This window comes from Embiotoca jacksoni, unplaced genomic scaffold, assembly GCF_022577435.1.
Source record: "Embiotoca jacksoni isolate LCO1_2020_lvr unplaced genomic scaffold, fEmbJac1.0.p SCAF_25, whole genome shotgun sequence".
Lineage (NCBI taxonomy): Eukaryota > Metazoa > Chordata > Actinopteri > Embiotocidae > Embiotoca > Embiotoca jacksoni.
Window position 1 is genome coordinate 4,112,216 of NW_027185376.1, and position 13,193 is coordinate 4,125,408.

The window sequence follows — 13,193 nt, forward strand, 5'->3', positions numbered from 1 at the left end:
TTAAAAAAAAAAAAAAGAATAAAAAAAAAAAAAGCTAAATGATTCCATGAAACAGCGCCACACATGTTTTTATTTTTATTTTGTTTTATTATTTTCCCTGCTGGGCACTGCAGTTGTTAGTAACAGGAATGAGAGTGCATTAGTTGGTGACTGTTGTCGGCCTTGTCGGCACTAAACGTGAAAATTATTACAAAAGAGCGTCTGGTGGAGCAAAGCATCGTTTTCTGCCGCGGATTTTTGAAACATCAGCTCAGTCTTGAAATTAGCAGAAGAAAACTGTAACATCACCAGACTTCTCCATTTTTTTTTTTTTTTTTTTTTTACTCTTCCGTTTCGAGTTCAAAACTTTTTTATGAGATCCGCCACTCCTCCACAATTAAAAGCGCCAAAGTGCAAGGTGAGCGTGGTACATCTCGCGTGGTTATTTGTCAAATTAACAACTAATAAGAAACCTCCCTCCCACCCTCCCCCCCCACTGCAGTGTGATCCATCTGCCACCGATCCGAGGCTGGAGCTGCTAATTGCCAACGCCTACACGAGCAGCAGGCAGGGATATCGATTCGCCCGTTCTCGCGTCTCAAACATCTCCAGCGACACCGGGGAGCCGGTGGCGACGGACCCCGCATCATTACGGGTGGCTACACCGTGCCGCTCCGGGAGGACAATTTACCGCGGCCTTGTTTTTTCACGCACGAGGCGCCGCCGCCGCCGCCGCCGTCCGCAACCGAAGAAACTCCTGAGGACGGCAACGGGCGAGGACAGGTGACGAGTCGTCGGCGAGGACGGAGAGGCGCTCGGATGAAAAGTACAGACGTGATTAAATCTCCGTTTTACAAAAAAAAAAAAAAAAGAAGCAAAGATTAAGTGCGTTTAATGGATCAATAATGATGGACAGACAAGACAAAGAAGATTAATCAAAGTGCTCAGAAAAATAGAGCACTTAGGCAAGCAATTAATATGTCAAGGAAAGCTCGCGGGGACACAAAAACCCGTTAAAATAAATGTAAGAACGGCTTCGGGGGCTATTACTTAGGATTATCGCCATTGATTTTGTCTATATCTGTGAGCGAGTTTGATGTTAATATCCCGATCGATCCAGCATTTTTTTGTATTTTTTTTTTTTAAGCAGCTTTTGATAGACACCGCTCGCACGTCGCGTCTCGTATAAAAACGTTTCGGGCGTCAGATTTCATTACGTCGTCCGGACCCCGTTTTCCTCGAGGAAAAGGGGGGGAGGGGGAGGGGGGGGGGCGATGAAGATCGATCCGCGCGCCGGCAGGGAAATTTCAGCACATGCTCTGATGAAAATGTGTCTCAACTTTTATATTAGCCTAATAGTCCATCAAAAACAACTGGGACTTAGAGCCCCCCACCAGCCCGCCCTCCAAAACCCGCCTCCCCATGTCAATATGGCTGTCGGCCAGGGCGAGCTAATTCCTTTGGCTTTGCTTCAGATGTTTTGCATAACATGACTTCAACTGACTGACAAAAAATGTGGAAAGGGTAAAAAAAAAAAAAAAAAAAAAAAAAAAGCACAAGATGGAGAGAGAAATGGAAGGAGAGCTCACTGTGTATAACATCACCAAACGGGGTGGGGGGGGGGGGGTAGAGGGGGGCTGAACTGTACTGTGCACGACCGGGTGCAGTACAGCGTTTTTGGTATGTGCATCGGAAAGCAACCACTGGCCTCCATTACCTAATGATGGACAGCTAATGGAAACGAGCGCAAATTAAAGGCGCCCCGCTTTTGCCATGTTGATCACGGCTGTTGTTGTTTACTGTGGTTTTTATATGCCGGACCCAGGAGACGAGCAGACGCAATCTCATGCAGCGCCCCCCCCCCCCCCCCCCCGGCTTTACTGAACCAGAAAAGGTGGATTCTTAGTGGATATCTGGAGGCTTTTCTGCCTGTGATGGTCCACTTTTATTTTTGATATGTTTTTTTTTCCCCCCCGTGTCTTCAATTTTCGCCGCACCTACTGACACACTTCTGGACATTAACCGGAAGAAATTAGGGATGCATTGCTTTACGGCTCTCATAAACTCCCGGGACTATTGATTGCGGAGCATAATATACAGCACACACTCAGCACGATTGCAATATAATCTGTTACATCATATATAATATCTACCAGATTGGATGGGCTTTCCTCCTCTATGAAAATGAATGAAAATCTTGTTTGGATAATTTTACCTGGGGTATTAAATCATCCAGCCTGACATAAAACAAAAACAAACAAAAATAAAAAAAATTAAAAAATTAAAAAAAAAAAATATATATATATATATAATTGAGAGCTGCACTCAATTTACAACTGGTTTTGGTTTTGGCACTTTCAATCCAAATAACAGTGTTCTTTCTTTTCCTCCACGTCCTCTATAGCCAACGTGTTATTATTACTACTTAACAGGAACTTTATGGACCAAATGACCTGCATCAGCACCTTTTTTCCTTCTCTGTTTTTTTTGGTCCCTTGTTTTAAAAAAAAACAACAACAACAAAAAACCACTTGCACAAAGCTCCTTCCTTAATGGAGCACTAAAAATAACAACAAATATGTATAATAAAGCCAAAGAAAAATGACAGGGGACCTGTAAAGTGGTCATGATGACGTATGCAGAGGCAGCTGCAACACTGATGCATAGAGTAAAAGCTAAAAATGCTTTTTCCAAGCATCATTATACGATCTGATAACAACACGAGTGCTTTTTTTTTTTAAGGTTAGGTTTCAAGCGACAATAGAACAAGTTAGATCATTCAAGCGTTACGATTTACTCCTTTCCCTCATATTTAATGACAGTAAATTGAATATATTTGATTTGTCATTGCAGTGGAGTGAACTACTTGATAATGAAAAAAAAAACATGTGTGCCGTAGCCTTGACAATTTCATCTTTCACCACATAATTCAATTAAATTCTTTTCAGTTCAATTTCTTTTTAAATAGCGCCAAATCTCAACACGGGCTTTTTTTTTTTCAGGGCACTTCAGTCCTTAGAACAGAACTTTACAACATTATACAGACGAGCCCAACAATTCCCAAATCAGCTAGGAGGAAAAAAAAAAAAAACCTCCAACAGAGGGAAGGGAAAAAAAACAACTCCCTTTTAACAGGAAGAAACCTCAGACAGAACCAGGCTGAGAGAGGTGGGCGGCCATGTGCAGGGTGTGACCCCGACGGGTCGGGGGCTCCAGCACCATGCAAGGTTAAAACCTATGGCATATGAGAATACAAAAAATACAAAAAAACATTTGCCGATATCGGTACATCTGCGATAAGTCGATATCGGTCGATAAAAATCGTCCAACTGATAAATCAGTCGGGCTCTAGCTCACACGGCGACACTGTATAAAATAGCGCATTAAAAAGGACCTGTTGAGTGCGTTGACCTCGAAAAATATGTCTGACAGAAAAATTCGCGGTCCGGTTACTAAATATGTCCCAGAGCTTTCATCTCTCCGTGATATATCACACTGTCAATCATATCCTTGGGCTAATTGTATATCACCGTACATCAGTGTCAATCATTATCTTTTCTTACACGGCAGCTACAGACGGAGGAGTCACAGACAAATTGTTTGAAATGTCCTGCTCACGACTACATTGCAGCGGGTTATAAATCATGTATTATTCTTCGTATGCTCCATATGAATGTTTAATAAGGACAAAGTGTAAACATCCAACTGCCGCAGAAAAATTCGAATCTTTGGGACGCGAATATCGTTCGCCATTTAACGGATGTCGCAATGAAACATCTCCAGACGTTTTTGCTTCTGTATCACTTGTGTGTGAATCATCACGAGAGAGCCTCGGTTATTTAGGAGGAAGATACTTTAAAAGGTCGCTTCAGCTTCATGCGAAAGTGCATCGATGCGAAACCTGTTTAATTTTATCGATTGCTTGAATGTCGCTGGATTCTGAAATGGTTGAGATATATAAAAACAAGGCGGGCTGGAGGTGTGGAGGGGGGGGGGGTTGTCCAATAGATTCAAAGTAAATATGCAAAAATTGACTTTTATGAACTTGCGTGTTGCTCTCCGACCCGGCTGACATTTACTGTCCCGTCCTACAAGGCAAATTCCAGCCATCTGCTACTTCGGGCAAGTTCAAGCAAATGTTAGGATGTATTGTATTTGCAACTATTATCTGCCCCGCTTCCACACACACACACACACACACACACGCGCACACACACGCGCACACACACACTTCCTCCCCGTCCTGCCCCGCGCATCGTTACCAAAAACAGAAAGCGACGAAACGACGGCCGATTGCCGATTCGTCGCCCGACTCTGCGGCAGCGGCAGATGTGCGGGGGGCGTAACTACACACAGGAACTGCAGTTATGTACGTTTCAAAAGGCAGAAGTGTAAACATGTTTCGTAGACCCCCCCCCCCCCCCCGAGCCCCCCACCCACAAACACACACGTATACCCCACGCCCCCTCCTGCTGTTATTGTTGTTACTTGCTGCTGCTGCTGCTGCTGTTGTTGTTGTTGTTGTCGTCCGTTCCCGCTGCTTATCTTGTTATTCTATTGGCCATCGCTTTTGGCTCTCGCGCCTCCACCTCCGTCGGCGCCTTTTGTGACCGACGGCAGCGCCACTTGTTCACTTACAGATCGGGGAGGGAGGGGGGGGGGGAGGGAAACATGATGCTTAAAAAAAATGACCTCATGTCTTGGGGAGTTTTTTTTTTTGTTGTTTTTTTTTTTTACATCACGGAGGCCTAAAAGACTGTTTGTTAAGCATAAAGACACGAACAGCATGAGGTCGATCCGCACTGAAGCATTGCAACGATGCAACTTTCAATAATCAACAAGAAATACTGCATCAAGCAAAAGTAGAAACGAGAGGCTCTCGAAGATCCCATCTAATTGCTGATGCATTATTGACCTCTAGTGGCGGATGTTAATATGGGGCGTAATAAAGTGTGTAAACAGCAGTGAGTGCTCTGCAGCAATGTGGTGATCTCTATGCGAGTTAATTATATGACACTTGACAGGGGCCGGTGTTTACGAAGCGACTCCGACGGTGATTCAACCCGTCGCCGAGGGCCCGTCGCCCCTAACGACGATAAGTGCCGGAGCGAGTTCACTTATTTCCCATCATTCAATTACACCTGATTGGAACTCGAGTTGAAATCAGTTTCAGGGCTCGGCGGGGCGGCAGAGTTGAAGTTGTGTCATACTGAAACCACCGGGCCGAAGCTGAAGAAAGCACACGGCATCCGTGTCTAATTTCTAAACGGTCAGTCAGACACTGATGACGTGTCAAATCACGTAAAATTACAGCCGTTTCCCCGCTTCAATCAATATTTTCGACCGCGGGGCGAAAGACGGGCGATTTAACCTTCAAACCGATGTCAATGTGCAACAAATTTAAGACAGTCTGCAGTGATTAGAGCGCAGTAACTTTATTCAGACAACATATAAGCAAAAGACCTTTTTCTTTTTTTTCTTCTCGTTTTACGATGCTTTCGGAAAACTGTACGTTAACAGGCTTTAAGAATCTTCTCATTTCTACTTCGGCAGCTCGTCATCTCTCACCGCGGGGAAGATTTCGATTTCCTTGATGATCCGATCAGCGATAATCTTGTTGTTTGCTGAAACCATCCTTCGGGACATCAAATCGAACGGTCCCCCTGAATTGTCAAACAGAACCAATTTTAAGAGGAACTCCATCTGTAGGCAGTTTTTTTTTTATTATTACATAATCAGCTTTTTTTTTTTTTTTTTTGTGGGGTATTTTAAAGCGCACGCACCGTCAACGTCCAGAAGGACCCCTCCGGCTTCTTGGACTATAACCGCACCGGCGGCGATGTCCCAGCAGTGGATCCCGATCTCAAAGAAGGCCTCCACCGACCCGCACGCCACCAGACACATGTTGGTGGCGGCGGTGCCCGACCCGCGCAGCCTGTCAGGGATCGACCAATCAGAGATCAATGAATACGAACAAACAGTAATTACAGAAGCTGAGGTAGAGAAGAAGAACAAAAAGGTTTCAGCAACAACAACAACTCTTTGTTAATACCTAAATTCAAACGCCTTTTTGTGCTGGTTATCGTACCCAAATGAAATAATCTACACGGTGTCCAAACGAAAGGCAGACAGTCTACGTACCTTTACATAAAAATGCAGCGTCGGCAACTAAAAAGGGCCTTCTTAGGGATTTGTTTTGGTTCATTTTTACAACTTGATTCGGATGACATTACAGTGTGCAGCTGTTTTGTGTCCACGTTCGTCCACTGTAATATTTTATGCTGAAATCAATTTAATGAATTCATTTCAACCTCACAAAACTGAATTAATTCCAATTAAGTGTCCCACGCTGAAAGATGGCACTCACTTCAGCTTGTGTTGTCGATGCACTGTGGCTACATTTCAGTTTTGTTGTAACATTTCGTCACGTGGAAAAAAACAAAACAACAAAAAAAAAACACGATAATCGAGAAGTCGGCGACCGGGTGTCTCGTCCGTTTCAGTTTGTTCAACTTTTATCTTGCACGTATTCAGATCACAGGTGGCCCCGTAGGAAAAAACGAATGAAGCCTGTTCGGGCAGGTGTGCAACACGCTGAATTGTCAAGACATCGCTTTATCAAAATGGGCATTTCACGCCGACGGTCGACGGCTGGGGGAAAGGCAGAGGGCGCGTTCGACCGGTGTCAGCAGCTGGCTTTTACCCGACGCAGCTCTCTCCGGCTCTATTTGCTCCCGCGCGAGCAAATATGACACCGAGAGGGCCGAGAAAGCAGATTTGCCGTTTTGACTCACCCGTGAGTGGGGATGCAGAGGATCCTCTGCATGGTGGAGAAGATCTTTTTTACCTTCTCCGGGCTCCTGTCAGTACCGTGCTCGGAGATGATAATGGACTTCTTGATATCTGTGATGACAAAGCGAGCCAAAGAAGGGTTACCGTTTTTTTTTTGTTTTTTTTCAATTCTGGAAATAAGCACGATTGGCCCGTCCGGCCCCGTCGACCGGTAAGAGCGCGTAAAATGAGCGCGCGGGGCGTCCCGAAGCGTCTTTACCCGCCACGTCGGACACCTGAAGCTTGTCGTCGTCGCAGAAAGCTCCCTTCCCCTTCCTTGCGTGATACATCTTGTCCTCCAAGCAGCTGTACACGACGCCAAACTCCAGCTGGAAACGGACGACGCGGTGTTAAGCCGTCACATTTGGCAACAAAACTGGGATAAACCGCTTTCGTTAAATGTGAAAGTCCATTATTTTGATGAGTCATACCTCCTTGTTGACTGCGAACGCGATAGACACAGCCACAAACGGGAATCTGTAGGAAATCCACGGACATCGGGTTAGCATTCTTTTTTTTTTTGTACATTTACAAAATCCTCACAGGAATAGTTTGACATTTGCATTTGATTATTTGTCGAGGCTTCGGTTCGATACCACTTTAATATCTATATTTTTCTGAATTTTCAAACTATTTCTCTCATGCTAGGCTGACATGAAGTGCTGGAATAGACCATATTTTTTTATTTTTTTTTATTTTTTTATAGCTGTGCTAATGAATTAGTGAGATTACCTTCTCAGAGATTTAAGAACATGTTGGTGCGATTTGGTAGACCGGGAAAATTAAAAACGACTCTTTTTACATTCGACAAAAGTACGATTTTTATTCGGCTCCGTCGGTGGCCACGATGAGATGAGACGGCAAAAAGGTGCGGAAATCTCATTTGAAAAGATTTAAACACTAAAAATCTGTATTTACCGTCAATGAAATGAGTCCCATCGACAAACAACCGGGTGATCATCGGATCGGCTCGGATGTTGTTTTTAAACATTTGCCTCGGCGCTCATCCCGTCAGTACTTGTGCAATAAGCACACAGCGGGAACAGGTTTGGCATATTTCAACGCACCGTCACTGCTAATGCAAATGCAGTAAATATCGGGTCCCACGGTGCGAAAACAACCTCCCAGATCCACTGCGTTTCGTTGCTGCGGGGTTTTGTCCGAGAACAGAAAGTGCTGGCTTTGACCCCCCCACAATAAAGCGCGCCCGACGCGTCGAACTGTTTTCCCGGCGTCTCACCCGTGCACGAAGTTTGTGGTGCCGTCCACCGGGTCGATGATCCATGTCGGTTTGTCGGTCAAGATGCACGGCTGCCCCTTAGCGACGGACTCCTCCCCGATGAAACTGCAGCACAGGAGGAGCAACGAACCAGTGAGGAACATCAGTGCGTGACGGAGACATTTTGTTCCTTATATTATATAAAGGCGTGTGTGTGTGTGTGTGTGTGTGTGTGTACGTGCGCGCCAGTCGAGTCTCACCAGTGCGTGCCCTGTCCAAACTCCTCTATGAGAGAGCCTATGATGATTTTCTCCACCCTCTCATCGGTCTTGGTGACGAGGTCCACAGTGGAGCTCTTTGTCGAGATTTTGATTTCGCTCTCGCCAGCTTTCCTGATTACCTGATTAAAAGAAACGCCGTTGGCACGTGGTCATTGCACTTCAAATGAGGAAGAGACATTCAAAAAGAAATCATCTCGGAAGATCTCCGCTTCAAACGGGCGTCCGTTTTGGTCGCCGCCGCCGCCGGTCGCCCCTGGGAACGGCCCAACAATCACGGCCCCGTGCGTTTGAAAAGTATTACGACACTCGTGTGGCTATATTCCCCCGGGAGGGGGTGAGGGGGGGTGGGGGGGGTGGGTATCACAAGTGGTGCACAGTTAGTGACACGTTGTCCACGACGGGGCACTGGTTGTTTCACCAGAGAGGGTTGGCGCAACAGGCCCGCTGATTTGGATCTCCGCGAGGTCCAAAAAACAAAAAAACAAAAAAAAAAACACACAGCTGCAATTCATCACCTCGTCGCCCACAGGCGGCAGCCAAACAGGAAGAGAACAGAGATCCCCTCGATTGTTTCAGAGTTACCCTCGATCTGCACAAACTACACGTTTTTACGACCTACCGCTCCAGCTTTTCTTGCCACCGAGATGGCAAACTCGTACGCCTTCTGCCACGGGTCCGCCATCCTGTCTCTGTGTGCGTGCGGAGGCGGGGGGCGGGGGGGGGGGAGGGCGAGGAGTCGGAGGGGGGGGTGTGGGTTGTTTTTTTTTTTTTTTTTTTCCTTCGTAGAGTCTGTAAAATAAATAAAGCCTGTAAACTTCAATGACAAATCAAAAGTATAAAAGTACGAAACGGTTCATAAGTCACCGACGGACAGGACATGCAAATCAGAAGGTGTTTCTCGAGCGATGCGTCGTCCTCGAGGGCATCGGGCCGACGAAACGTCGACAAGCCTGCGCGGCGAGCGCTCGTCTCTTGCAACACAGTACGTTACGCAAGACTTCCCCCCCCCCCCACCCCACCCCTCCACCCCCACCCCCTGCTGAAGGTATCTGTACATCCTGCCTAGTCACCACCGCAAGACACGGGTGCAAACAAGTGTGCAACATATCGTGTTGAAATCTGTCTGATAGCCGTTTCTGAATTAGAGCCTGCAGGTGTAATACAAAAAAAAAAAAGATTTCAAATGACATGACATGTTGTAAGTTGCTGTGTTAGTAATACACTTCAATCCCATTTAGGTTTTTTTTTTTGTTAAAGAGCTTGTAATTGATAGATACAAATATTGTCATCTGTTTTTTTTTGTTTGTTTTTTTTAATTTGACCGAAAAAACAAAAACATAAAATCCCTAGCTATTCCCTGCAGTCTTCCTGTCAGGCCGCGCAGGTACAATTTCTGCCCGTCAGTGTCAATCAATGGCTTGTATGCCTGACAGGCGAAACACAGGGCAAAAAAAAAGATAAAAAAAAGAAAAAGTTTCAATATCACCCGCAGATGCTCATTAGGTATTGAGGTATTCGTGTATCGACGTTTAAATTTCACCTCCTCTTTTCGGTCATCTGACTTTGGGAAAGTTAAGGACATCTGATAACTCTGACAGAACAGTACAAAATAGAGGGACTTTAAGGAAATAAGCCAATAATTCACTCACGGATACAAAGAAATAAATCATCTTTTTTTTTCTTTTTTTTAAAAATCCACTTAAAGATAAACTGGCTTCATCATTTACAGACGGCACAGAAAGGAATCTACTGTGAAGCAATCTTTACCTGGTGGAGTCTGGGGCGCTGCTGTCTGGTTGCCTCTCGATGCTGGTGCAGCTTCTTTTGAAATGCTTAACTGTAAAGCGCTGGGTTGGAAAGATGAGCCAACTCAAAAAGATGGCATGACAGAGCGGGGAAAAGTACTAGCTCCGCCCCCCCCACCTCTTGTACTTCCTCACAGCGACTGTGGCGGAAAGAAAAAAAAAAAAAAAGAACAATTAAAAAAAAATGCAATCTGCCCATACGAAGGCAGACCTGCAACGACATGACGCCACATTCACTACAGTGCGAATGCATCCAAGCGAGCGGAAAATTCCTGTCGCGTCTTCCCAGTTCTTGCGGAGATGTCACGGCGAAGCCACGCCCTGCTGTAAACACTTCTTTGCTATTCAAATGCATAAAAGCTGGTTTGAAGTAGCGATTAAATGCATTCTGTATTTATTTGCAAACTTCAACACCAGTTTCAGCATAAACCTGGAATCTTTAAATCACGACAGATCTTGGGAGGTTAAAATAATGGTTAAAAAAAAAAAGTTCAGTTCCAGCTCCTGGCTTGTTTTTCTAAGACAGGACTCGGCATGGCAAACTAAGCTCCAGACGGTTTTATATTTCCTGACAGTTTCCCAGCTATTGAGATTTTTTTTTTTTTTTTTTTTTTCTCATGTCCTTTTATTGTATTCCACTGCTGCATAGTAGTTTGAAAGGTCCCCTGGTGAGTCAGCGCAGATTGTGTGTGCCGGCTGAAAGCTGGATAACATCCTGACAATAAGTATATACTGCAGATCCGCAGATCTGGAGGTGTCATTATTTCTGTGTATATCTCAAAACAATTTATTCCTGCAACACTTACTGCAGTTTTGATATCTCACCGTCTGGTTTGGTATGGACGTTTAGTTTCAGTGCATGTGGTGGTCAATGCTGATTGGTTAAAAGGCTTCGCCAAGAGTTTCCAAAATAACCGTGAGGTCTCTGCCCCAGTAGGTAGGAAGGAAGGAAGGAAGGAAGGAAGGATGGAAAGATGGATGGATGGATGGATGGATAGATAGACAGATAGTTACTTTTTTAATCCCCAAAGGGAAAATTTTTCACTACAGCAGCATTTATAGATACAGGAAAGAAATAAAACAGTAAAAAATATTAAATATAAAAATGCACAGTATATATAAAAAAATAGAATAAAATAGAATAATTAAATTAAAACTAACTAAACAATAGTGCAAAGTTTTTTAGTTGTTTTTTTTTTATATTTAAACAACCAAGAAAAACAGACAACGGTGTTATTGTTGCGTGATGGATTTTTCCAGAGGTGAGTTATTGTACAGTCTTATTGCAGTGGGCAGGAATGATTGACAAGAGACAAATGCCTATGGAGCGTGCATTTGGGTGTGGTGAGACCGGTCTCGTGTGATGGAGAACTAAGCGGAAACCTCCAGGGCTGAAAAATAAAGCCAAGTACGCAAGTGCCAAAAAAAAAAAAAAAAACTGCAGTTCCTCGAATGGCCACTCGAGGCCCACTCCAAAAAGTGAGTCAATTTCCACAGACGTCCATGTTTACGGCCCGGTACCAAAACCAGGATTTTGGTTTCTGTTGTTCATTTTTATGCAACGCTTCACTTTGAATTGTATTAGGGATTTTAAGTTATGCACAATTAAGGGTGGGGCTGCTTTTAAATGAAAAGTGGGTGTCGCGATAAATGCCGAGCATGCTCGAAAGGGTTTCCACCGCCAGATTGTCAGAGACCGTCCGCGGTGCAGCTCCACCCGTGCGCCACCTTGTTGCCCATTTTTGGATTCGGCTGGAGTCCGACGCTGCCAAGACAGCAACAGCTGGAGCCACCCAGACGGAGCTTTAACACCGCTCATCGGGAAACCCATCGGTGACGTCACAAAGGCTACGTCCAGGTTTTTTTTAGGTTTTTTTTTTATAAACACTGCTTGTGATTTTGCCCTGGGAATGTCGCCCCACACACACACGACACTGCGTTACCTTATACGGACTTAACAGACCTGTTATTTAAAATGAAAATCATTGAGGTCATAAGTCAGAGACGCCGTTCGCAGAGACGCAGTCTGCGGTACGCGCTCGGAGGTTTTGGCCCCGACGTGACACCGTAACTCTCTCTTTCATTAAACGCACGCTGCGCTGAAGTCCCCGGGGAGTACAAAAGACAATTTTCTGAATCATCAAGCTACTTCTCGTGCAACGCTGACAGTTGACTTGCAGGAAGTGATACCTTGCTGCAAGACAGATTGTTCAATTACTGGTAAATGCCGCATGTCTCAAGAAAATGATGTTGCATCTTTTGCTTACGGCGCGCGGGGCTCGTTTAAAACGTTTCAAAAACAGGGCGCGCGCGCGCGAAAGGGGGGCGACAAAACTCGACGCCGGTGAACTGCGAGTGACCTTCTCCGTACCGAACTGAACTGCAAGATACGCGCCAGAACGTGCGTTCGGTTCGACATTGTCCGCTACGTCGTGTCTTTTTTTGATTTTTTTCCTCCCCAGGGGCCTCGTTCAGACACGACGCTCATCACCGCCACACCTTGCGCAACTCCTGCGTGTTGAAATATGCCAAACCCATTCCTGCTGTGTGATCGTTGCACGAGTACCGACAGGATGAGCGCCGAGGCAACTGTTTAAAAAAACATAAAAAAAACTACATCTGAGCCTCGTGAAGTTATTATATTAGTCATCCCGTTTCAGTGTTCATATGGAAACAGCTTTGTTAAACGACGACGAAGCTGGCAGACAACATCGCCATCCTCGTATACAAGTCACGGATTTGCTCGAAATCCTATTGCACGAGCTGCAGCTAAAACAAATAGACCTGTGTTGAATCTAACAGATCAGAATGGGATACCGTGGAGGGAGGAGGAAAGGGGGGTTTTATTTTTTTTGGGGGGGGGGGGGATTTGTTGAAAGTTTTTGCTTGACTGGAAGCAGCAGGAGAGCACTTGTCACCCCGTTGTCCCCGTTGCGCACTAAATATAAGACGCTCTCAGAAATGGCGGGAGACAACACAAGAGGGAAGTGATAGGACAAGCAAAACAAATAGATCAGTCCCGCTGTCTCCCTGCCAGGTCCGTTATGAATAATTTATCCGGGATGACGGATGTTTTGG

The 13,193-nt window shown here is 45.2% G+C and overlaps 1 protein-coding gene across 1 annotated transcript; it reads right to left on the reverse strand.

Moving 5' to 3' along the window:
- Positions 1-5,398: 5,398 nt before the first annotated feature.
- On the reverse strand, positions 5,399-10,176 carry LOC138204424 (inositol monophosphatase 1-like). Its single transcript, XM_069159681.1, has 9 exons — positions 10,078-10,176; positions 8,930-9,099; positions 8,290-8,429; positions 8,051-8,155; positions 7,242-7,287; positions 7,031-7,139; positions 6,774-6,882; positions 5,763-5,914; positions 5,399-5,642 (listed from the first exon to the last, which is right to left on the reverse strand). Exons 2-9 carry the CDS (start codon positions 8,990-8,992, stop codon positions 5,521-5,523), a joined length of 846 nt encoding a protein of 281 aa, XP_069015782.1. The 5' UTR covers positions 8,993-9,099; positions 10,078-10,176; the 3' UTR covers positions 5,399-5,520.
- Between the last annotated feature and the right edge of the window lie 3,017 nt (positions 10,177-13,193).